The following is a 26,587-nucleotide window of genomic DNA, read 5'->3' as shown; positions in this document are numbered from 1 at the left end:
TTCTCCAACTGATTTTCATGCATATATATGTTCCTTGGTGAGCATTTGTCCATATATTGAAACCAAATAATAAGTGCAAATATAAATTTGGGAACCACTTTGCAGTACAACACTCTCTTAGGTCATATTTAAAGATTGGGATAGTATGTGTATATACATATATATATATATATATATATATATATATATATATATTGGGAATGTATACTATTTATAAGGTTGCAATTATAAATAGTATTATGTAGTACTCCTACATGACTTTGAGCTTGTTTTGCTAGAATAAAAAGCCTTTTATTTAAAGAGTAAAGATATCTTTTTTTCAAGTTGCATATATACTAATGATATTCATTATAAGTATATTTTTGAGTTGATTGTTTGTGATGTTTTTGCGAAAATGACTAGGAAGTGCTCATTTGGGTTAGTGTCTTGTTACAGGACCATATTGCTTCATGTATGCTGACACTTTTTTTGTTTTATCACTTTCTCTTACACTATAATAAGATCTGTAGGAAAACTTATGTTCCTTTGATGAGAGCAACATGACTAGTCCAAGGAAAAAGGGTTGGGGGAATATAGGGCTAGATTAAGGCATGTTTTTGGGGTTTATAGCTTTTATACAGGGGATTCTTATGCTAGTCAATGGTTTCATGGACAGTACCATGTCGTTGGCCTTCAAACTTGTTCTGGTCAATGATTTTTTTTTTGTTACTGTTGTGTGGACCATTGATGTGTCATGATCAAACCTGTATTGTGCCTCTAATCTTTTGGAATTTGGAGTATTGTTTACTACACCTTTTAGAAATTTCTCGTATCTTTCTACTTCCAATACCCATTACATATTTACATTTTGCTGATTCCTATTGCTTTGATTACTCATTTTGTAATTAGATACAGGGGAATTTTTATTACTCAATATTAATTATATCCACAAGGTCAAGATTTATCTTGTATTTCTTGGTGTTTCCAGAAACGGGGATAGATACGTTGGGGAATATTTTAATTGTTTAATGCTCTTTGTACATGTTACATTTGAAAATAAGTCTTGCAGGTTTCGTTTTTTTTTATCTTTAAATTTTTTTTTCATATTGTTGAAAACTGATCTGCTACCCTCTTTGTGGCAGACTCACAAGAAAGTTAAGGGTTTATTTGGAGTTCCTTTTGTTCACTATGACACACTTGCTGAAATTTACGCAAAAGACAAAGCTACCGGAGATGTGAGTGAGTCGTTCGTTGGTGCTATAGAAGATATGGATCAAGAGATTGCTAACCAACCATTAAACATAAAGAGTGATGAAGAAGATGATGCGAATTCCACCCAATCTGCAACTCATTCTACAACTCAATCTGGAAAACGTCATATGAAGATTGAGAAGATGATTCAACTCCTTCCAAAAAGACAAAGGTAAAGGATTCCAAGGTAAAAGGAAAGAATTTGAAGAGCCTAGCTAAGATGGATGATGTTGATGAGTTAGTGGCATCTCTCCATAGTGTTTCAAATAATTTTGGAATAATATTTGAAAACATTAATGTGAATCTTGGAATTACGGCCAATGCTTGGTCAAAAGCGGAAGAAAGGGAGCAAAAGATGGATGAAAAAGTGGACAAGGTATTAGATGAAGTGATGAAGTTAGATGGCATATCTCCATCCGACGCCTTAGAAGCATCAACGATGCTTATGGCCGAGGATTACAAGCTTCATATATTCTATCAAGCTCCAATTCCAATGAAGAAACAATATGTGCTTGATCTACTTAAGAAAAAGTAGGCTGATGGACTTTGTGGTGTTCTTTGTAGTAACTTTTGCTAATTGGGATCTTTGAAGGAAAAACACAAGAATTGTGGTCATCTAGTGCTTTATTAGCAGCTTTGTGCTATTGTTGTCATTTGCTTAATGTAGTGCTCTTCTGATATTGTGTTTGATTTTAACTTTGGACATATGATACTTTGTTTTCATTTGACGGGTTGGCTAAGTGGATCTAGCTAATAGTATAATTTTCTATTTTGCTAATAAAATATGTGTAAAAAGTTAAGATTTTCTTTGTGATAAAATTGGAAAAGGATACTTTACAATAAGCAGTATAACAAGTATAATGTGTTATGTTGAAAGGGAAAAAAAGTGACTCCATTCCATTGTTGACTATACCAAACAAGAGGAAAGGGAGTGAGTCATATTCATTTCCATTCCATTAAGATACCAAACAACTAGTATGGGTAATACTTATTATTACCCTTTCTCCTCCTTATTCGAATCCTTTCCATTCTGTTTACGGTATTCATACCAAACACCCCATTATTAGTGGGCACTGCACCCCCAGACTTACCGGGGTTAAGGATAAGGATGTTAGTATAGGGGTTTTTTTTATGTAGGCTCATCTTTTATTTGCTCTAATTAGGGTGAGGATGGGAAAATGTTTTGCAGATGATTGAGTGGGGATAGAGATGAAAAGTGTACCATGTGTTTTCTGTAACATGAGTACGTGACTGTAATTATGTGACATTTAGCTTAAAAAATTAGGTAAAATAGAGTGAGGTAAGACCTAATGGGTAATGGCTAATAGTTACATAAAGAATAAAAAAACCAAAAAAGTTAAGAAAAATTAATTATAATAATCCAACATTTAGCTGGTTCTATTTTATTAAGCCTACGTATGGGGTTTTTTTTATTAATCTAAAATTTATGACCCAAAAACTTTTATTAGACCCAAGTGACTGATAACATGTTAAAAGTCAATGTTTTCCTTTATTGTAACATATGCAATGCATTCTTAATGGCAATTTATCTTTCTTTGAATTAGTTTTTGGAAAATAAACCATCTCCCTTTTAGGCCTATTTACTTTCTCTCTCCCTTTCACTCTCTCTTCACCATTACTGAAGCTTCAACCACTGTGCTACCTACTTGTTCATGGCATCATCAAAAAAATTTTCATAAATCCCTCAAAAAAAAAAGAATTTTCATAAAGGCGTATTGAATTCTCATCTCCCACAATTGTACAACTGAAGAGGAGACATGTAAACCCTAATTGTTTCGCCTTAATTTTGTTAAATAATGAAATCAACTTGCTTCTTCTGAAATTTATAATCTTTAGATATTGAAATCGTATGATCTAGAAAGCATGAATGATGTTGTGTTGACTTAATTTGGTAATTAAATTATTTAGTTTAGGGTAATTGCAAGATGTTGGGCAAAAAATGGTCCTTTGGTAATTCTAGATGTTTTGGTAATTACAAGGTGTTATCGTATTTGTTTTTGTTTTGAAAATTGATAACATGCCTACTACTACTCTCGCATTCTGGCATGAAGGTGTGTTTGAAACGTGTACAATTGGTGAGACCATTTACGAGAGAGGATGAGCTAGGACAATTTCTAGTAGATGTTGGTGACTTTCATACCAGGATGGCTGCTGTCATGGAAGAGCAAATCAAGAACATATTGTTTTTCCAGGTCAATCCAGACCCGGCTGCTGTAGCTCCACCTGGGGGACAGTCTCAAGAGGGCCTTCCAGGGACAAGCAGGCCTCCTCGGCAGGAAGTGTCCAAGCGGGTGTCGAAAGGAAAGCAGCCAGCGGTTAGTGAGCCACGAAGGAAAATGGATTGGAAAGTTGGTGGTCCGTCCATGAGATAATATACTTCCCAGTGGTCATAAAATGGAGACGGATGCTAGGGAGTATCTGGAGGCCAAGAAGGCAGCCGTTCTTCAGCGCTCAACATCAGGTTCCACACCTTACATGAGAGATCCTCCATTAAGATTACCATCCATAACTGAAGGAAGAAGTCAAAGACTTTTGGTTGTCCAGCCAAGGCAAGAGAAAATTGTGTTACAACCTATTGTTTATAGGAGTCCAGGCCTAGCTAACACCTCATCTAATCTCGTGTTAAGGGAATATCGTCGTGAGCACATACCCATCGAGGGACCTTCGGCGGCACTCAAGTTAAACTGGTAAACTCTATTTTCGGACAGAATCATGGAGTCTCCCCCGTTCCTAAAGGTTAAGCTACCCATGATAGAACCTTTCGACGGAACTACTGATTTAGACGATCATCTATTGACATACAAGCATCAAATGTATGTTCAGGCGGTTGATGATGCTACTTGGTGCAAGAATTTTCCAGCCACTCTGAAAGGCGTAGCGCAAAAGTGGTTCAATAATCTTCCCCCTAACTCAGTGAATAATTTCACGGAGCTTAATATTCTGTTCACTAGCCATTTTGTAGCAAATCGGCAGGAGCAGCAAACTAGCATGCATTTAGGGAAGGTTATACAAGGACCAAAGGAGGCTTTAAGAAGCTTTGATAAGAGATTTAATCTAGAGGCATTGCAGATTCAAGATCCAAATGCAGGAGTTGCCTTTAACGGCTTCATCGGGGGTCTAAGGCCAGGAAGTTTCAAATTTGATCTAGTAAAGAAGAAGATCACCACTCTTACCGAAGCCCTTCGGGAGGCAGAGGCATTTATCCATGCTACGGAAGTATGCGCAGAAGCAAAATATCTGGAAACAAAAAAGACTGAAGAAACAATTCAGCCAAAGAAGAGCATTCCTAAGAAAGCTGAAACTTGGGTGTTGACTTCAATGACAACCTCATCTAAGAGAAGTAAAAGAAGTGAATTGAAAACATCGGTGAATCCTATAGAATTCTGTAAAGATCAGTAATCCATTCTCATGGAGATAAAAGATCAACATGAATTAAAGACGCCGGCTGAAATGAAAACCCCCTACAGGAACAGGGATAAGAGCAAATATTGCCACTTTCATAAAGATTATGGTCATGAAACAAATGAATATAAACATCTGAAGAGGGCTCTGGAAGATTTGGCTCGCAAAGGGAAGATGAATTCATATATGCCCCAAGGAGGAATGAAGTTTCAGAAACGAGATGATCGGCAGACCTGAACGAAAGAAAGTGAAAGCACTAACGAAGATGTAGCGCTTGTCATATCTGGAGGTTTTGCAGCTGGAGGTCCAACCAACCGGGGACATAAGAATTACTTGAGGGAATTCGACCAGATCATGCTTACCAATTAGGCAGAGTCTGACCCTTTCCTTAAGGTAGTCGTCAGTGAGTTGGAACGCGGGAAGATAAGAACCCCCCATGACGACCCCTTGGTTGTAGAGATGAAAATCGCCAATCTGAGAGTAAGAAGGATTTTGATAGATACTGAGAGCTCGACGGATATTATCAGCACAGATTGTTTGTTAAGATTGAAGTTTAATGAGAATGACTTAGTCCCGGTCCATCATCCCATAATTGGGTATGGAGGAGGAATAATCCACCCTATGGGAACCTTGCCCGTCAGGTAGGAGACAAGGAGGCCTCCAGGACATTGTTTGTTAAGTTCTTGGTGGTACGAGATTTGACGGCTTATAACGTCATTCTCGGGAAACCCACTTTAAACCACATCAAAGCAGTGATTGTTACTCACACTAGTAGAATAAATGCTACTTTGCGGTTAAAAAGTGCCCTGTTGCTGCGGTTTTGGGCGCGCAGCAATTATGGGCAAAGCAATAGGTATTAATAATATTGTTGCGGTTTTAAACCGCAGCAATATAAACAAATATTGCTGCGGTTTTAAACCGCAACAATATAAACAAATATTGTTGCGGTTTTAAAGGCCAAACCGCAGCAATATTAAAATTTGTGGTGAAGTATGTGGTTGCTAACAGGTAATATTGCTGCGGTTTCTGGGCCCGGAACCGCAGCAATATTACTTTTTTTGTACTTCATGTCTCCTAAAAGGAAGCCGACCGGAAAAAAGCATGCCTTAGTAAAGATATCTTACTTTCAAATGCAAGGTCAACTAAGTAGTAAAAGCCCTAGTAAGGGGTCACTACTTCAAGACGAACACTGCTTCCTCAAGGAAGCCGACGAGGAACTGATATGCTCACAAACAACACTCATATCCCACAAGGTCGACAAGTGTATATAAACTTATACTCGTCCAAGATGAAGGATTGGTGGTCGTTCTCCTACTTCGAACACAGCTCGTCCGTACTGATAGTACGAGCCTAATCCTAAGAAGGGGGGAATCGTACAGGTTCTAGGACAAGTCTCATTGAAACTTGTGCTTATTTAAGTACAGTTCAAAGATCGTCCAGGTTCTCGGACGAGTCACATTTGAACTTGTAATTATTTGTTTGAAGTTCAAACGTTGGATGGTTAGACCAAAGACAAACATTGGAAAAAAAGTAGAAGTAAGAAAATAAGCTCGTCCAAAAACAAGTGGTAAATTCATAAATTTCGGATGCTCTTTGCATGCTAAAGGAAGCCGGGTAAAAGTGTACTCGTCCAGAAGAACTTTGGATTTTGGATGGAGACAAGTTGCAGAAGGAAACCGACCCAGACTAGCTGCTTTCCTTCTACGAAGGACCCTCATCCAGAAATCCTCCTCGACGAGGAACGTCTAGACATGGACGTTCTCCTTCTAGAAAGAAGCATCATACAGAAATCCTCCTCGACTAGGAACGTTCAGACAAGGACGTTCTCCTTCAAGGAAGGACCCTCGTCCAGAAATCCTCCTCTATGAAAAACGTCCAAACATGGATGTTCTCCTTTGCCAAGGACCCTAGATTGTCCAAATATTCTCCTTGACTAGAAAAATCAAGACATGGACGTCCTCCTTCGATGAAGGACCCTTGTCTAGAAATCCTCTTCGATAAGGAACGTCCAGACATGGACGTCGACCTTCTATGTAGGACCCCTGTCCTAAAATCCTCCTCGATGAGGAACGTCCAGACATGGACGTCCTCCTTCGACGAAGGACCCTCGTCCGGATATCGTCGTTGACCAGGAACGTCCAAACATCGACGGTCTCCTTCTACGAAGGACCCTAACTCGTCCATAAATTCTCCTTGACCAAGAACGTCAAGACATGGACGTCCTACTTCGACGAAGGACCCTCGTCCAGAAATCCTCCTCGACGAATAACGTCCAGACATGCACGTCCACCTTTTATGTAGGACCCTCGTCCTAAAATCTTCCTCGATGAGGAACGTCCAGACATGGACGTCCTCCTTCGACGAAGGACCCTCGTCCAGAAATCGTCCTCGACCACGAACATCCAGACATGGACGTTCTCCTTCTACAAAAGACCGTCGTCCAAAAACCTCCTCGACGAGGAACGTTCATACAAAGACGTTCTCCTTATAGGAAGGACCCTCGTCAAGAAATCCTCCTCGATGAAGAACTTCCAAACATGGACGTTCTCCTTCGACAAGGACCCTGGATCGTCCAGATATTCTCCTTGACTAGGAACGTCAGGACTTGGACGTCCTTTTTCGACGAAGGACCCTCGACGACGAATGTCCAGACATGGACCTCCACCTTCTATGTAGGATCCTCGTCCTAAAATCTTCCTCGATGAGGAATGTCCAGACATGGACGTCCTCCATCGACGAAGGACCCTCGTCCTGAAATCGTCCTCGGCCAGGAACGTCCAGACATCGACGATCTCCTTCTATGAAGAACCCTAACTCGTCAGAAATTCTCCTTGACCAAGAACATCAATACATGGACATTCTCCTTGTACGAATAACCCTCGTCAAAAAATCCTCCTTGACGAGGAACATCCAGACATGGACGTCCTCCTTTGACGAGGGACCCTCTTCAAGAAATCTTCCTCGACGAGGAACGTCCAGACATGGACGTCCACCTTCTATGTAGGACCCTCGTCCTAAAATCCGTCTCGACCAGGAACGTCCAAGACATGGACGTCCTCTTTCGACGAAGGACCCTCGTCCAGAATTGCTCCTTGACCAAGAACGTCCAGACATGGACGTTCTCCTTCGACAAGGACCCTATATCGTCCAAATATTCTCCTTGACCAGGAACGTCAAGACATGGACGTCCTCTTTCAACTAAGGACCCTCGTCCAGAAATCCTCCTCGACGAGGAACGTCCAGACATGGACGTACACCTTCTACGTAGGACCCTTGTCCTAAAATCCTCCTCGATGAGGAACGTCTAGACATGGATGTCCTATTTCGACGAAGGACCCTCGTCTGGAAATCGTCCTCGACCAGGGACGTCCATACATGGACGCTCTCCTTCTACGAAGGACCTTCTTTCGAAAATTATCCTCGACTATGAACTTTCTGACATGGACGTTCTCCTTCGACGAAGGACCCTCGTCTGAAAATCCGTCTCGGCTAGGAACGTCTAGACATGGACGTCCTCCTTTGACGAAGGACCCTCGTCCAGAATTTCTCCTTGACCAGCAACGTCCAGACATGGATGTTCTCCTTCGACGAAGGACTCTAACTCGTCCAGAAATTCTCCTTGACCAGGAACGTCGATACATGGACGTTCTCCTTCGACGAAGGACCCTAACTCGTCCAGAATTTCTCCTTGACAAGGAACATCAAGACATGGACGTTCTCCTTCCTTCTATGAAGGACGCTCGTCAAGAAATCCTCCTCGATGAGAAACGTCTAGACATGGACGTCCTACTTCTACGAAGGGCCCTATATAGGTTGACCTGTAGAGACCAGCAAATTGGCGCCTTCTCCACTTTGAAAAAGATAAGGCAGTTCTCTAGGGTTAAAAGAGAATTACAACCGTCTTGACGCCTAAATGGTAAAAATCCTCTTTTAAGGGGGCAAATGTTGTAGCCTAAAAGATCAACGACTCTAAAAAGGACACGTGGTTTCATCAAGCTCATACACGTGTCCTGCTGCAGAAAGTACAGGGTCCAAAAGAGGCATATGGCAGAAAGTACAAACTTCTGAATAAAGAGTTGTACTAGCCCACCTTTTTTGGCCCATTTTGTACTTAGGCCCAGCATATGTGAAAAGCATTAGTATACAAATGGATGATGTGTACTCTCCAATCAATGATTGCCACGTATCATAATAAAACTACTGTTCGGCCAATCAGGTGCCCCCAAATTAGGGTGACCTCAGGGTACAACAATTATTTCAGACACTATAAATAGTCCTTGAAATCGGGAGAAAGGTACTTTTGTCAGAGCAGTGTACTGTTATTCTGCCATAAATTCTCTCTCTCTACTTTCTCTCTCTAAGAGTTTCCTTTACTACTCCTGATACCTGACTTAAGCTTCGGAGAAGGAAATACCACCCAAACCTCCATGGTGGGTCCCTTTTTGCAGGTCCAAAGGCGGAGCTATGGTTCGAATTTTGAGTCCAGGCGTTGTTGCATAAGTCTCCAATCATAGAACCTACTGTTGGGGATAGTAGTATTGTTTTGCGAGTTTAGCAGCTACGTAACAACTTCTTTTTCAAAATAGAACTAAAAACCTTTACAATAATGAGTTACTCAAATCTACATTCATCTCGCGTAAGCAATAAAAATATGCCAATAGTGCTTGATATGAGAAAGGACACTACCACAAGTAGATATAGTTGGTTTTTCTTATAGTGAATCCTAACTATTCAATTGTTGGTTCTCCATAAAGAATGAAATGAATGTATATTATATTATATTGATAAACTATTTCATTCCAAAACCATAAGAATGCTTTTGGTTAAAAAATTAAGATGAATTTTTAACCATCTTTTTAATCTTATAACAAAGAAAAAACCAATGATATGGAAATAAAAGTAGAATATCCGCAAATGAACTTACCCGTCCCTTAAGTATCTATTACTTTTTAAACCCTTGTTTTAACTTCACCTGAACCCGAATGGATTAAACTCGACCTAAACCCGATTCGAAAGCAAGTCAAACTCCAAAACGATCCAACTTAAATCAACCTGACCCAAACGACTCAATTACCAACTATAGATGTAATGGCAATTTAAAAGTTTAAAGTAATGAAATATAAGAGTAAAAAAAATTGAGTTTTTACTTTTAGAAAATTGCGTAAAACTAACGATTATCTAATATAATTATCATCATTTTTGAAAAAATAATACACACGATTATATAATGGGAATAGTACACACAATTATATAATGGGAAAAGAATTATATAATGAAATTAAGATTTTGCATTACTTTTGAGTGTATCATTAATTTCCAATAATGAATGAAAATTAAAAATTTGTGTTATCTTTTGAGTGCATCATCACCTTACAATAATTTACAAGTCAATTTCATGTCAAGTAACTTTATGGTTAAATCAATCTTAGGTTGGATGCGTTTCAAGGTTATTAATAATTTATATTATGGTCAATCAACTTTCAAGATATACTTCATCTATTTAAAATGCTTGATAAGGTTTGACTTTTTCACTAATCATACACTGTATTTTGATAAGGATGAGGAGCTAGCTCATGTGGTAGAGCACTCCCCTCTGATCCTTGAGGTCAGGGGTTTGATCCTTACCCCCAGCATTATGTTGGGGTATTTCCTTAGCATGCTTTGCATGCTTTACCAGCCAATGTGCTGGTAGTTCCTACAAGGCTAGTAGCCTTGGTAGGAGTTAGTCCTTGGGCTGACTTAATTTCACAATAAAAAAAAAAAAATACACTGTATTTTGACTATATTTTGTGATATCTATATTCTATGTAAGACAGAAAACCTGACTATAGCATACGAAAACTTGCTATATCAGAAAATTGTCTAGATCATACAAAACTAACTGTATAAAAACTGACTATAACATATGAAAACAGACTATATCATATGATTTTGGTACACAATAAGTTATTATTAGAGCATGAGCATTAGCATGAGCATGAGCATGAGCAATGGGTGGGTTTTGGTTGGTCTAGCAAAAAGTAAAGCTAGCTTTACTTAGTTTTACTATTGGGGCAAATGGCCCTTGGAGTTGGTTGGTCCAGAATGCTAGACCAAGTGACTAACTATATTTTGGATGGCGTATATAGCAACGACTGGGGTGATGTCATGTGTATCAATATTGTTTTATTATTGTTGTTTTGTTGTTTTGTACAATATTGCTTTTTTGTTTTAAAATAAATAAATAATTAGCTTACAATTTTTTTAAAAAAAATTACATTACAACTATAAAAAAAAATTTATCTATAAATTAAGCCTAAAATTGATATATATTTTACGATATTTTTTCACAACTTACTTTTCTTTCTATTAACTTTCTCCTGCCTAAAATTATTAAAATGTATATAAAATGATTAATATATCACTAATTAAAATATGAATACAAATTATCTACTCTGTATAAGAACAAAAACATTTTGGATAGAAGAGAGAGTATATGAATTATAATATGATGGAGTATACCAAAAGTAAGAGAGAGAAATAAAAAAATCAAGTAGGACTAGTCCACTCATTGTGAGAAAAAAAAATGAGTCGTGGAAAGTCAGTGAGATGTGAGTTATAAAAAGGAGGAAAGGAGAAAGAATAGAAAAAATACAAAAACCAAAAGAAGTTCACCCATCCATGGAAAAAACTTGGTTAACCCACCGGGTTGACTACCCACCCCATAATATAAGATTGTGGTAATTATGATAGTGGAATCCAACTAGATTTAAATACTAATATTTTAATTATCTGTTAATAGCGGGTAGTCTAGGTTCGATTTTTTTTTTAAAACTTCCAAATTCCCATGTTCATTTTCGGATCAGCTCTGTCGGGTCCACAGCCACTACCGGACTAGCAATCGAATGACGTTATACATTTGGAGCCACAAAAAAGACGGCAAAATTTGAATAAACTTAAAATACTATCCGCAACAACATTTTATCCTCAAATAATCTGTCTCTATTCTCTATTGATGATCTTACTCTGATTTCGCAAACCTCCATGTTTCCGGCGACAACAACACCCGCGCCACTCTCTTCACACCTTTTTATCAGACCTCCTTCTCTCTCCTCTTTCCTTTTCTCCGATCTCCTTCTCCGTCCGCCATGTTCGTCGCCAAATCTTCTCTCTTCCCACCATAACTTCTACTTCCCAAATCTTCTTCCGATCAATCTTCGCTCCAAGTCCAGATGCTTCGTCAAATCTACGGCTGAAGATCAAATTAGCGATTCTGAAACCCGTGATTCCGGAGATATCCAATTCCAGGAGACAGACGACCCAAATTATGACAAAATTGATCATTATTCCGGTAATAATCTTCCGAAGGCGAATACTTCGCCGCCTTCTGATTTGCTCTCTCTCGGAATACCTGAACCTGTTTATCAGGTTTGCGCATTCTCTTTCGCTTTAGTGAATGATTCTTGTGATTCATGTTCAAAATAGTGTAAATTTAGGATTTTATGAACTTATTTTGATAATTATTTAGGGATCAAAGCTTAAACTTGTATAATTTTAGCTCAGGAACTCAATTGGATGATTGATTTGAGAAATTGACACTTCATCTCCTATATGAATATGGCAATTTCGCAGTTAAAAATTAAAATGCTACTAATATACTGTCGTGGTCGTATAATCTAAATATAGAGTTATAAATTTACTTGAAAATTCTTAAATGTTTGCGGTCTTACTTTAAAAAATGCCTAAATCCTCTTATGTTCCTCGTATGGCAATTCTGTAAATAAATGATGGCATTTTGTGAATAATGAAGCAAATTTTTTCCTTCAAAAAAAGATAAAACAAATTAAATTTTTTTGTTGTTTTTCTAGAAATAGTAGTGTTGTATAATAAAAGATGATAATTGTTGCATACAAAACTATTGATGTTGCATAAGAAATGAGAGATGTTCTATAAAAAATTACTTCATCCGTTCTGTTTTAAATGAAACGTTTGTTTTTTCACGCAGCCCAACACGCTTCTTTAATCATTAATATCTTTAGTTGTGCACACATAAAAAATATAAAAAAGTTATAATATGATAGTATGCATCGAGACGAATATAACAAGATCCCACTTGACTATGTTTTTCTTTATATAATGACGATAAATTGGAGTCAAAATTGATCAATGAATAGTGTCATTCACACAATGTTTTATTTAAAGCAGAACGGAGGAAGTATTAATGTTGTACAGAAGATGGTCTAAACTTATTTTGTCTTATCTGATCTTACTTTATCTTATTTTTTTCCGAAATGAATGAAGATAAGTGAACAAAACATCTTATCTGATCTTATCTTATATTATAAGATCTTAAATAAATTAAAATAAGTTGAACAGAATAGGGCCTAAGTTTGGCCATGGTAGGAACAATTCTATGTTCCTTCGGTGGAGGAATTGGGCAAAGCTCGTCTTACTTGTTGAATATACACTCAAAGATTTGATATATAATTTGTTCCGCTCGATTGGATTCTACAATGATAATTCAAGCTAAAATGTTACTCGATAAATTTTCTTTTGCGTGATGTTATGTTTTGTTATATTGATGACATAGGTGGTGGAGATAAAGTCAGATGGGATGATATCGACTAAAACCATTACTAGAAGGAATCTACTTAAAACTAGTGGTGAGTTGTTAAAAGCTCCATTAGCTAATTGGTTATTAGCTAAAAGAAATCATAATTTGTAGAGTTTTGTTCCTGTTTTTGAGATAATTCTAAATATATATGCTTTATAAACACATTTTGGATCATAATTGACATGATAACATCCATGCTTAAGTCACTTGCTTACATGTTCTTTCATATCAGGTCTTCGTCCTCGTGATGTTCGTAGTGTTGATCCATCCTTGTGGTTGACGAACTCAATGCCCTCATTACTGGTACAATATGAGATTCTTTCGACTTCAGTGAAATATTAGAGTGCATTTGCTGCTTGAGATTAACATGTGTTTGTCACGATCATCAGTAAGCCAGAATTTACGTATTGGGAAGTACTATATTATATGACATAGGCTATAGGACATAGTCATCAGTATTGAAGTTATGTTGGTTCAGTGTTCCCTTTGTTGGTGAAAAATTACTTACAGTAAATGCTAAACAGTCCTATCTCACAATGTTGAGCCTCAGGCCTGTAGCAGAAATTTGACTCCTAATAGATGCTTCCTCTTCCGTTTTTTAGATGACCCGTTTTGACTTTTGACACTATTCACATGTGTAACTTTGATTATTTTTTGTGATTTGTACTTAAGGAAAAATCTAGTCATGTGGGATCTTGTTAGATTCATCTCAATGTATATTTTCATAATATTAACTTTTTGTAATTTTTGCTTATTGATAATTAGAGATATAAAGGTTTAAAATAGTGCATTGGCATGTGTGCCCAAGGGAAACGGATCAACTAAAAAAAAAAGGGAGGTAGTATGCAATTAACACTTACCAGAATTGAACAAGATTTAATGAAGCTTATGTATTGGAGTAAACGAAAAACCACTATATAAATTAAAAACTTTCTATGTATTTGTATTGCATTATCTTTCAGTACAATTTGATATTCTAAGGAAAAATATGAACAGCAATAATAACATTAAATTGTACATGCCATAATACGAGAGAATTGCATTCTGAATAATTTTAAACCATAATTAAAACAAATGTTTACTACATTTCCTCTTTACAAAACATAAACTAGCAGATCTATTAAATATGGAGTTTTTATCATAACTATATATATCAACACACAAATATGTCTATTCAGGGGTTATATTGCTATTGGTCAGTGTCTTCCAGGTTGTAATGATTGTATATGGCATTTTCTTTTCTTTTTTCTTTGAATCAAGTTTTAGATGCTGCTACTTAACATTGAGTTTCTTCTGTTAAGTATTGAGTCTTAATACCAATTCCACTCATGCATTTTGATATCTGTTTCTGTGCCAAGTTCAATCCTCTATTTGCATCTTTTGTATGTCATAGGTTCGGGAACACGCTATTCTTTTGAACTTGGGGTCATTAAGGGCAATAGTGATGCAGGAACGTGTTCTCATATTTAACTACAATCGGTAAAACATGTCCCTTGCAGATTCCTTTTGATTTTTGATAAATAGTTATCAGTGAAACGCTTGTATATCTTTCAACATTAATCACCCATTAATGTTTGTGTTTGCTTATTATCTCAGGAGGGGAGGGAAAGCTTTCATTGATTCATTGTTGCCTCGTTTGAAGCCTGAAAATACCAATGGAGTGCTGTCTATGCCATTTGTACTGGAGGTAAATATTCATGTCACAAAGTCTTTTTGCACCATAGCATGCGGATGTTACGGCATACACTTGTGTACCATGAGCTGTAATTCTTTTAATATAGATTAGAACAATATTCTCTTGACTTCTCAAGATATAGAATGACATATTTTAGATTTTTTTTTTTTCTCAAGTTATGAGGTTTTGCTTCAAATTTCTAAGGTGATTCTGTCTGCTTGAACTATGATTTTTTATGTTACCTTCTTTATCACCAAGCAATTCCATTTTTTGAAGTTTCATGATTTCCCACTTTTTGATTCTTTTTTTCTATTTTTTTTATATGATGTAATATATTACTATTCCAAACTTCTGAGAGTTATTATTTCTAGGTTGTTGAAGCAGCCTTGGTTTCAAGAATACAGCGTTATGAGAAGAGGATGATGGAATTAGAACCTCGTGTGAGTATGGAAACACAGTGAGTATAACTTTTGTTAGTTTCACTATTGTTTTTGTCATAACAAGGCTTGCGCCATAGAGCTTGTAAACTAAATTTGTCTTCCAATTGTGTTTCCCAGTTAGCTTTGTGATTGACTGAAAACATGTGAATGCAATTCCATTTGATCTTAAATTTCTGACGTGCATAAGAAAAAGGAGCTGATTCACTTGTATATTCCTTTGGTTTCCCAATATCTTTCCAATTTGTAAGAGATTTTCATTCATGCACCTTAGGTTCAATCACTACTTGAGGTTCTCCCCAACCGATTAACTGGTGATATATTGGAACAACTTCGCACTAGCAAGCAAACTCTGGTATGTCTTGTCATAGTTTTAACGACGTGTAGACTTTGGTTTTTGTGGAAAATGCTAAGCAAACTGAATCCCATTCTTGTTATATATCAAGGTTGAGCTGGGATCTCGAGCTGGGGATCTCAGGCAGATGTTACTTGATCTTTTGGAAGACACAGAGGAATTACGCAGAATATGTATCATGGGAAGGAATTGCACAGTTAACAGAACAACCAACTCCTTAGAATGTGCAGTCCCCTTGGATAAAGAAATTGCAGAGGGTGGGTGGGAAAGCAAACAATTTTTTGACATATAGCATGGAATCATTAAAATGTGTTTCTAACATATGTGTCTGATGCAGAAGAGGAGGAAGAAATTGAAATGCTTTTGGAAAATTATCTTCAAAGGTATAAATCAACCCCCAAAACATGTCTTGTTCTCACTTCTTTCTTCGGCTTAATAGTTAATATGACTAGGCAGTTAATCAGGAATATTGGTACTGTATGATGTCACAATGATCTGACTAACATCAGTAATGCCATACAATTTATTAGTTGTCTTCAGTATTTATCTTGTAGGCTGTAGCACTAGCACATGTGCAATATCTGTAATGTTATGTTAGACTCAAGAGTAAAAGTTCAAGATTTGAGATTTTTATATTAGCTTTCTTATTTGATCTCTCCTTCAGCATGTACGGTGGAGGCTAATAGAGCTCCAAAATAATTTTAATTCACTAATCCTTATTCGGAGGAAAGTTTTTAGAGTTCTGAAACTAGTTTCGTTGCTTGTACTTGCAGGTGTGAATCTGTCCATGGTCAAGCTGAAAGGCTACTTGACTCTGCCAAAGAGATGGAAGACTCACTTGCTGTAAACTTAAGGTCAGGTCACATTATACTTCCTTCCAATCAGCATACAAGTTTCATATCTTCAATCCAGATACGGCAACCTCTTATCACACCCCGTTGCTGTGGGTTGAACCAACTGGTCGGAGATTTATAGCATAACTCCTAACATCACAAGTCACAACTTTAATGTTTAACCTACTATTTCAGGATTCCAAATTTGTATTTGAAATTTTATTTGTAGGAAGAATTTGCACATATAGTTCCCTGCCTGCCAATTATTCCTCACATCACTGGCTTTTGCCTCCTTCCCCCAATTAGAATCGATCCTTGGGATTATACCACCTTAATCCATTCCGGCACTCCCTAATATAATTAGAGCCTGTTCTCCCTAGCTTATTTTCAGTTCACTTCAGTTCAGCTCCCATCAGTTCAGTTCAGCTCCATTCTTTTATAACCATATTGTTAAATATTATGATTATGTTGGTATAATTTATTTTACTAATTATTATTATTATTATTATTATTATTATTATTATTATTATTATTATTATTATTATTATTATAATTATTATAATTATTATAACTATTATAATTATTATTGTTATTATTGTTATTATTATTATTATTATTATTATTATTATTATTATTATTATTATTATTATTATTATTATTATTATTATTATTATCATCATCATCATTATTATTATTATTATTTAAATATATATCATTACTATTAAGTATTATTATTATTATTATTGTTGTTGTTTCTATATATTATTTGTTTATTATAGCTTTACTCATTATTATTACTATTATTATTAGGAGGAATATGGTTTAGGTCAAAGCACAAATAAACCCACTTTTTTTTGCCCATAAACCAATCAAATCGCGTCAAGACGGTTTATGATGTAATTTTCGCGGTCCAATCCAATCATTATTTTTATTACTAAATATTTTTATATTATTGAATCTAATTATTAAAATAGTAATATTAATTTACTTCTTAGATATTATTGTTATTATATATCATCATCAAATATTAATATATTAATACAAATAATATAATATAATAATTATTAATTATCATTATTATCATTAATTATTATAATTATTATTAATTTATGATTATTAATATTATTTATTTATAACTATCATTTAAAAATATCCAAAATACTATTATTATTATTATTCATTATTATTACTTATCATTATAATTATTATTTAATATTCATATTATTATTGTTTAAATATTATTTATATATTTAATTCAATTTAATTTAATTCAATTTAATTTAATTTAATTTAATTTAATTTAATTTAATTTAATTTAATTTAATTTAATTTAGTTTAGTTTAATTTAATTTAATTTAATTTAATTTAATTTAATTTAATTTAATTTAATTTAATTTAATTTAATTTAATTTAATTTAATTTAATTTAATTTAATTTAATTTAATTCAATTCAATTCAATTCAATTCAATTCAATTCAGTTCAGTTCAGTTCAGCTCCAACAAGTTTATTTCAGTTCAGTTCAGCTGTTTTATGTCGAAGAGAACAGGCCCTTAGTGTATATATTAAACTCTTGTGCTTTTATCTCTCATCACTTGCTCCTGAGTCTTTGTTGTGTAGCAGGTATCTAATTTTCTAATGATAGCTCTTATTTTCAGTTCCCGGAGACTCGAAGTAAGCAAAGTGGAGTTACTCCTCCAAGTAGGCACATTCTGTGTAGCAATTGGAGCTCTGATTGCAGGTGCAAATAATTAAATCCCTTCTTCCTTTCCTCAAGGATATACTTTGATGTTGTTGTTCTAATGGTAACAATGACAGCTTTCTTTCTGTTTTTGTTTATTGGTGCTAACAATGACATTTTCTTGGCTGCAGGCATATTTGGAATGAATTTAAGGTCCTATCTCGAAGAACATGTGGTAAGACTAAAAATATTCTGAATTAACATTGTTCCAAGTTAAGGAAAGGAAAAAAAATGAGTTTCATGATAGTATTGTAATTTAAACGTTCTATGTGTAATTGAAATTAACAATAAGGTAGTAATGTACTATACTATGAAAAATATATAAGATTGCAGGCTTTAGTTATATATAAATCCTGAGCAATACCGTCTAAAAAATTTTGGTGGAACACATTGAATACCCTATTAGAGGGCCCTGCCCTTGAGTTTTTCTCCCTGCAAATGTTCATGTACCCCAATTTGAAGTCTTATCCGATAATCAGGAGTCTGTCATAAGGAATTTTGGCATGGAAGGAGACGTTAGAATTTTAGGACTGTTTGTTGGTTGATCTTCATTAGAGGTTTATAGTCTGATCTCTTAATTTGTTTATGCAGTTCGCATTTTGGACCACAACCGCAGGGATTATGGTTGGAATTGTGATTGGATTTTTCCTTATGTATTCATATCTCAGAAAAAGAAAAATATTGTAGCTTGTTTGCTCGTAATTTGAAATGTAATCAGTTTAGTGTGCTCACCCCATTGTTGGGCTGCTTCACTAGGTTAGCTAGCGTTAACAAGAAAATGTAGTTTTGCACTTCTGCTTTCATTCTTTAGATTGGAGGGGGTTGCGACTTGTAACATTGAGGGTGTATAATGAATGTAAATAAGGGACATATTGTTTCAGACTTTTCTGATAGTAATGGACTATATGGAAGTGTACCGAACTTCTGTTTGAGGTATTTTGGTTTATAATTCTTTTCCTCGGATATTTTTCTCAATACATATAAAAGTTAAATGTTGATTACATTTAGGTGTTTCGCATCTGCCTGCTCTTTTCCTATTATTCATCATATACAAATATAGTATCTATTTTTTGTCTTTGGAGAAAGATACAGAAATTATGGTATAAGACTACAAATGAATGTTGCATCTTGCTTGGGGTTATATCCTCAGATTATTTAACTAATCAAGTTAGATTGATATGTACGATCTATCCAAACAACTGATAACATGGTAAATCAGGGATTTTGAAAGAAGTATGATATAATTATCTAGGCCAAATACATTAACAAGAACCTACCATTATTAACATTGTAGAGCTATGGTTCTAAAAAGAATCAATATGAGCACCCTTATCTAGAACCAATATAACTTTCGGGAAGGCACGTGTGATGATATAACGTCAATGGTCACATAAATCTCTATTCCTCACAATCACATAAGAGACAAGCCTTAAAAACTTAACGTTATTTTTTGTGTAAGGCAAGGTAAGTTGAAGATGCAATTTGAGCTTTAAGGGGAGGGGGTGTGTTAACATTGTAGATTGCAAGTATGACTTCAATAACTTTAATACTGGTGGGAAAAGCTTCTTTCTTTGGATGCAATGGTTACGGTTATAGTCTACAATATTCTATATTGCAATAATAGTATACCGAAAATATTCAAAACCTCTCAGAAGTTGTATACAAATTGGTCCCATAATTTCGTCAAGAAAGCATTTTTTAGGGAAAAATCGAAATTATACGAATATTATATAGAGGTCGTCTATAAAATTTATCTTTTGGACCTTTTTCTTGGAACCCCTTTGCAACTAAGACATTAATTAATTTAGAATCAAGGCTATACCAATTTCTTGGATCGGATGAAGTGTATCAATCATATGAGCACCATGATTTTCATTGTCAATACCACTTCTCTCCATAGCCAAGCGTTATAATTTTTTTTTTTTTTTTTTGATTAGGAAATTAAGTTAGCCCAAGAGCTAACCCCTACCAGGCTACTAGCCTGTAGGAACTACCAACACATTGGCCGGTAAACATAATGCTGGGGGTAAGGATCGAACCCCTGACCTCAAGGGCCAAGAGGGAGCGCTCTACCCACTTGAGCTAGCTCCTATCCTTAGCCACGCGTTATAATTCTCCGTTAACAAATTTCATTATCTACAAACATATCATCATTTTTCATTACATATCGTTTTCTATTGGCACATTTTTAATTATTCATAATTACCTTTTCATTCTCCATTGACATCATTATTCTTCATAGACATAGTCATATGATTTGATCTTTTTTTTAATAAACTTATCAAAAGACACCCTTTCGGAAACTGATTCAACTAGACAATTCTCTTTGTTTTCTTTCGCTTTTCCTGTGTTCCCCTGAAGTTTCCTTCTAAAAGTCTTAATCAATCATCTTGTTGTATTAAAGTATTGTTTAGATTTCCCATCTCATGTTGGGGTTTTTCACTCAAATTATGGAACTTGTTTGTGGCATCCGAATATCAATTTCGGTAATTTCAATGTGGTTGTTTTTGTCATGTTTTTTTTCCACCTCAACTACACTATTTTGAAGAACCTCTAATGCTTTAAATTGGTTCTAAAGCCTACAGATTTTGATGATTATTACAAGTTTACATGTAGCATTATCTGCTTACATTACATGTAGCATTATCTGCTAACATGCTTAGCAGTTTCCGAAAGCATCACTAATGAAGATTTTGACGATTACACATCTACAATAAGCTTCTCACGACTTTTTTTACCCATGGTGTTTGTATTTGGACTATTACATAAAAAATGCAAAATTTTGCCAAATGGGTCTACCCGTAATTCACTCTATAAGGGACCCACAACCTTCTATCTTTTAACTAAAATTTAGCCAAATTGAGTCTTTTCATTTAGAACAGAAGAATGTAAAGGTAACAAGCTCAAAAGTTTTGTATACCCCACTCGAATGTACATTGATATCCGACAAAACTGACAGCCTCATACTCAGAACAGCCAAGGTTGCTCGCAAGACTACATTCGCATCATCCTTTCTTTACTAGGCATTTGCATAACAAATGTAACTGAATATGCTAAGCCCATCAGCCATGCTTAAACACCACCAACATCGTCTACCAACCGTACGGCCTTCTATCGAGCATAATACGCAGCTCGAAACAGAACAGGACCAATTCCAACATAAACTAGTCCTTAGTTGTCATTGACAAGATGAACAGATGTAAAATTTCAAATCCTGTGTGGTATATTGGAGTCAGAATCAAGAGCAAGATTCTCCACTCCTGCTTCAAGTTGCCCTCCGTCTTCCATGTCTGCCCTTTTATCATCATTATCTACGGCCTGGACTTGACCACTAAGCACTGAAGGCTCAAGAAGTCGTGGACCTGGATCAATCCATGGATGGCTAAGGCATTGTACAGCTTTTGGCCTCTTCTCAGGAACATAATCAAGGATAGGGGTGAGGAAATCTGCCAAGTCCTTTGCATCTTGCTCCCCGAAGTCATACTTATCCACAAGCACCTTATCAAGTGGCCAAATTTTTAACTCACGAATGTGTTTTAGATCCCCTTTTTTGCTGAAGAACTCATTTGAACGGCGTCCAGCTAGAGCTACCTGCAATTGTTGTGGAACTGTGTGAGTATAAATCAGTACTCACAGATATTTGCACACAAGGTTATACAGAAACTCCTTTCTTCTTCTAGGGAATATATGACTAGAAGACCATAAAACACGAACATTCATAAGAAAAAGAAGACTCAAAGAACAAAGAAACAAAGTAAAGGGAGACATATGTGGTTACCTTGCGAGGCATCATGCCAAGAAGCTCCATCATCTGAGCAAGGTGATCCTACAAAACAACAGAATAGTGAGAACTCGCCGATACAGACTAGTCACTGAGAGATACATATCTACAGATGTTTTAGATCAGGAAGCATCATGGACCATCAAGATAGTCTTGACACAAACGCCTGGTCAACCCAGTGATGCAGTGCCCAAAAAATATAAGCCTCAAACCACCAAATAAGAAACATGCTCAAATCATCAACTAATTCTCCTTCTCTTACTGGAATCCTCTATAGAGGAAAATATAAAACCATTCCTTCTACATATCAATACATATGCATACTCATGTTGACAACCAAAAATAATACAAAAGCACAGAAAGAGCTCAGCACTTTAAGGAATCATAGAAAAGAGTAAACTGAAGGGCAGCCAGCCAATGATGTTTTCTGATAAATTTTCTAATTGGACATTTATAAGTTATAATGGCATAGGGTAGAGATACAACTCAATTACAGGTAACTAAAATGAGCTGAGATACAAGATAACTCTGATTCAATGACTCAGTTACCTGTCAGCTGACTACTCAACAGAGTTTACATGGAAGTATTAATATAAAGACAGCATTCAGTCATTCACTATCATCAAACTGGACAAGATGCAAGAATGAACTATTAGAATAATTCTTTACCCATAGAAATTGATTAATTTAGCATCCAACTCCATAGGCATAAGATTCCAGCATTTGATAGAGAAAAGAGGCTCACTATCTAGGGACAGAAGAAGGTATTCAAGCCATACCTCATCCTTACTGTAGGTGCCACCAGAATGCGGATCAAACAGAACATCACCAGTGGCAAGCTCAAAACATATGCAGGCAAAGGACCATAGATCTGCTGGAGTTGAGTATTTGGATCCAAGAATAACCTCAGGACATCTATACTGCCTAGTTTGGATATCCGATGTGAACTGCTTATATGTCCAGCAAGTATTTCCAAAGTCAACCAATTTGCATTTAGAGTCCACTGCCTTCAAGAGCTTTTGCCTTGTGGCACGACTATGTCTTCTATGACTCTTCTTTCCTTGTTCAGAAGAGTTTTCATTTACTTTAACTTCATCATTAGATTCTTCTTGGCCTATTAATCCCGTGCTGGACTCGGAATCCCCAGAAGCCTCTTCTCCATCACACTTCTGTGCATCCCGTTTGGCCTTCTTCTTGATCTTCTTTTTCTGGTTCCTAGTCAAATTCCCATTTAAGGATTCCGCAGTTTCAGGGGGCTCTGTGTCTGACTTGTCTGACTTGTCAGACTTGTCTGGCTTAGGTTTACTTTTACTTTTTGGAAGGAGTGGAGGTTCGCCTGAATTCTTTGGATCTTTGGAAGGGTCAATCGTGGACAAGAGCAAGACATTTTCTGGCTTAAGATCGGTGTGTATCATTGACAATTGCTGATGCAAGTAATCCAAAGCTACTAATATATGGAAGCAGATTTCTTTAACCATGTGAAGTGGGATCCCTTTGTAATCTGAATACTTGATAAGGGTCAGGAGGTTGTCTCCCAAATATTGAAACACCATGCATACATGCTGTCCATTTGGACCTAAATGCTTGAAATGATCCAAGAGTTTCACAACACACTTCTTATCATCAGGATCATCATCTGCAATCAGTTTGAGAATTTTTATCTCATCGTTTGCAGCCTCTGTGTAATGTCTTGCACTCTTTTGAACTTTAAGGGCTACATACATCTACCAGAAGCAAGAGTAATTTTATGCTAGTTAGCAAAGGAAAAAAATCCATCTCCCATAGTAAGTGAAACAAAGGCAAAAAACGCAATCATATATCATTTTACAAAGACAAACATGCAACCAGATCATCAAAGATCCAAACATCATCAAAGATCCAAGCATCATCAAAGATAATGATTTTCTCACAACAGAAGCCAAAACAATCCATACTGCATTTTGTACTTGGGCATTTTACCTTTTATTGTCTTAACTTATGACACAACAATATCTCTCAAGGTGTATTATACGAAAGCTCGCATCTCCACATCTCTGATAACATCTGCTGGATATACCTATAGGTTTCGTGGTGTTTCAAACCAGGAAGATAGTTGTAATCACCTTTGGCTCCCAAAATCCCTTGCTTAGTAGCTAACATAGCACAAAAGTAGTTATTCATACAGCAAGCTTCTGGCTAACTTACATAAGCCTAGTTTGTAACCATTTTTAACCTCAACAATTTCCTACTTTCTAGAAAAAATTTGATTCTACGTTTCTACGGTTCCATTGTACTCATAGCTATTTTTAACCGTAACAATATTTCCTATTTTTTCACAAAAACTATGCTTCTACATTTCAACGGTTCCACCTCCCATTTCTGTTTACACAACACAGCTCTCAGTATCAGTGCTGACCTCTACAAGCAACCAATGCCACCAGAACTTACTCCTACAAGGTGTATAACACGAGCTCATAGTTTCACATTTCGGATACAATCGCTGGATAAACTCTTAAGAAATTTGGACAAAACCTCAAACTAAAATGAATGACCTAAACCAGTAGTTTCCTGGTCTTTCAGACCTGAAATCTATCCGTAATCACCTTTGGCTCCCAAAATCCCTTACTAAGCTTAGTAGTTAAAGTAGCCCTAAAGTAGTTATTCATACAGTGATACAGCAAGCTTCTGGCTAACTTACATAAGCATAGTCTACTCATATAGCCATGTTTTTGAAATTCAGGATGTTTCCTATCTGTTACAAAAGAAAAAAAATGTGTTTCTACGTTTCTGCAATTCCACCTCCCAATTTAATTTCCATACAACATAGCTCTCAGCATGAGTGCTGACCACTAAAAACGAGCAAAGTCGCCATAACCTACTCATCATTCTATGCAACTACAATTTCTTCCAGAACTCTTTCATTTCACTCCAAAGAGAACTTCTAAATTCAGCAACTTCAGAAATTACATCCACTCATTCTTATTCATAACCACATATATTGTATTTTCAGAACTCCTCAGCTAAAATACATAACCGATAAAGGCGATCCAATAGCAATAATCAATGCAACTGAATATACTCTATTGTTGCCAATAGCCCATAAACCAATTGTAAGAAAATAATAGTTTCCTATAAACATCTTGTTCCTCGAAAACTAATAGGTGTCATAAAAAAATCCTATAAAATGATATCAAACTTACTAATCTACTCGAAGAACAAAGTCCAAAGAGAACTATCCAACTACAATTTCTTCCGTAACTCTTCCATTTTACTCCAGATAGAACTTCTAAACGCAGCAACTTCAGAGATTACATGCACTCATTCTAAGTCATAACCACATAGATTGCACTTTCGCAACTCCTTTTTGCCTAAAATACGTAACCGATAAAGGCGATTCAACACCAATCGGCCAATCGCTGCAACTCAATATATAGTCTACTGTTGCCAATAGCTCATAAATCAATCAAAAATTTTAACAATTTCCTCCAAATATCTTGTTCCTAGCTCGAAAATTACTCGGAGCTATACAGAATCCTGAAAATTGATATCAAGCTTAGTCGAACAGCAAACTCCAAATAAACAGAACTTCAACCTAAGTTTCAAAACTCAGAAAACGAACAATCAGAAGAAGAAAACAGGTGAATGAATATGAACATAGCGTAAGAGAGAGAAAGTAGTAAATTACAGATTTCTGAGTGTCCCAAGCGAGCCAAACAGTGGAGAAATGGCCCCAGCCAAGCTTTCTCTGAACTACATATCTTCCATTCTTGAAAATATCGCCGATTCGAACTGCATGATAACCTCCTTTGCGATAATCTTCAGTTCCTTCATCTTCCGAAGTGTAGTCGCTGTCTTGATCTCTATCTTCTGCCATTAAAATTAAATGATTGGTAAAATTACATGAATATGAAACCTAGCTTGAAGGTTGAATCTAGGAAAAAATTGAATCGATTTGGAGATTCAGTGGACGATTTAGGCGGGAGAGAAAAATTAGGGTTTTAGGGAGGAGAGAGACAGCGGGAAAGAGGGAGGAAAAGGAGTAGACAGCCGCCCTGTGAGTTTGCCGGGAAATTTTGAGATGAAAATGAAGTATCTGTATCACCCAATTACCTAGTGCGGTAGTGCCTGCTGCTTACTGCTACACTGTACTGCAAGTCTACAACGGTCATTTATATTTTATAGTAAGCCAAAACAATCAGTGGCATCACAAATTCACATTTCACAGCCTAGAGAAGTACGAGTACAATTTTCTTAGTTATTTACAGGCTACAACACAAAAAAAAAAATGGGACTTAATCATAAGTGAAACAAAGATGGAGGTAACTCAACTATTCAATGGTCATTTTGGAGCATGGGACGATTTGAAAGACGCCTAATTGTTCAGTGGGGTTCATAAATTTTGAGGAAAAATAACTAATTTTTTTTGTTTTTTTTCCAGTCAAAACGATGTTGTTTTGACTGACTGAGGCCCTGTTTTTTTGGATGTATTTTCAGTTAATTTCAATTTAATTTATGTTCAGTTAATTTATTTTTAGTTCAATT

General features: G+C 36.0%; 2 protein-coding genes across 2 annotated transcripts; one reads left to right on the top strand and one right to left on the bottom strand.

The window, feature by feature from the left end:
- Nucleotides 1-11,593: 11,593 nt before the first annotated feature.
- LOC104903602 (magnesium transporter MRS2-11, chloroplastic) lies at nucleotides 11,594-19,248 on the top strand. The gene is made up of 13 exons (XM_010691668.4): nucleotides 11,594-12,060; nucleotides 13,223-13,295; nucleotides 13,479-13,549; nucleotides 14,640-14,725; nucleotides 14,843-14,933; nucleotides 15,293-15,361; nucleotides 15,633-15,713; nucleotides 15,805-15,970; nucleotides 16,051-16,096; nucleotides 16,487-16,567; nucleotides 18,203-18,285; nucleotides 18,417-18,460; nucleotides 18,877-19,248. The coding sequence occupies exons 1-13, from the start codon at nucleotides 11,677-11,679 to the stop codon at nucleotides 18,970-18,972; spliced, it is 1,371 nt and encodes a 456-aa protein (XP_010689970.2). The 5' UTR covers nucleotides 11,594-11,676; the 3' UTR covers nucleotides 18,973-19,248.
- Nucleotides 19,249-20,994: 1,746 nt separating this feature from the next.
- On the bottom strand, nucleotides 20,995-26,202 carry LOC104903601 (uncharacterized). The gene is made up of 4 exons (XM_010691667.4): nucleotides 25,731-26,202; nucleotides 22,846-23,790; nucleotides 22,064-22,111; nucleotides 20,995-21,876 (listed from the first exon to the last, which is right to left on the bottom strand). The coding sequence occupies exons 1-4, from the start codon at nucleotides 25,917-25,919 to the stop codon at nucleotides 21,493-21,495; spliced, it is 1,566 nt and encodes a 521-aa protein (XP_010689969.1). The 5' UTR covers nucleotides 25,920-26,202; the 3' UTR covers nucleotides 20,995-21,492.
- Between the last annotated feature and the right edge of the window lie 385 nt (nucleotides 26,203-26,587).

Source organism: Beta vulgaris, chromosome 9 (genome assembly GCF_026745355.1).
Source record: "Beta vulgaris subsp. vulgaris cultivar EL10 chromosome 9, EL10.2, whole genome shotgun sequence".
In the NCBI taxonomy this organism is placed as follows: Eukaryota; Viridiplantae; Streptophyta; class Magnoliopsida; order Caryophyllales; family Amaranthaceae; genus Beta; species Beta vulgaris.
The sequence above is the reverse complement of the archived record's forward strand: the minus strand, read 5'-3'. Positions and strand labels throughout refer to the sequence as shown.

What these genes read in the sequence shown, in the direction of transcription:
- LOC104903602 (XM_010691668.4), top strand. Translation starts at nt 11,677, where the DNA reads ATGTTTCCGGCGACAACAACACCCGCGCCACTCTCTTCACACCTTTTT. An exon ending in ACTCAATGCCCTCATTACTG is followed by an intron (nt 13,550 to 14,639) that starts GTACAATATGAG and finishes TGTATGTCATAG; the next exon opens with GTTCGGGAACACGCTATTCT. An exon ending in TCACTTGCTGTAAACTTAAG is followed by an intron (nt 16,568 to 18,202) that starts GTCAGGTCACAT and finishes TCTTATTTTCAG; the next exon opens with TTCCCGGAGACTCGAAGTAA.
- LOC104903601 (XM_010691667.4), bottom strand. Translation starts at nt 25,919, where the DNA reads ATGGCAGAAGATAGAGATCAAGACAGCGACTACACTTCGGAAGATGAA. An exon ending in CTTGGGACACTCAGAAATCT is followed by an intron (nt 23,791 to 25,730) that starts GTAATTTACTAC and finishes TGCTTCTGGTAG; the next exon opens with ATGTATGTAGCCCTTAAAGT. An exon ending in TTGGCATGATGCCTCGCAAG is followed by an intron (nt 21,877 to 22,063) that starts GTAACCACATAT and finishes CAACAATTGCAG; the next exon opens with GTAGCTCTAGCTGGACGCCG.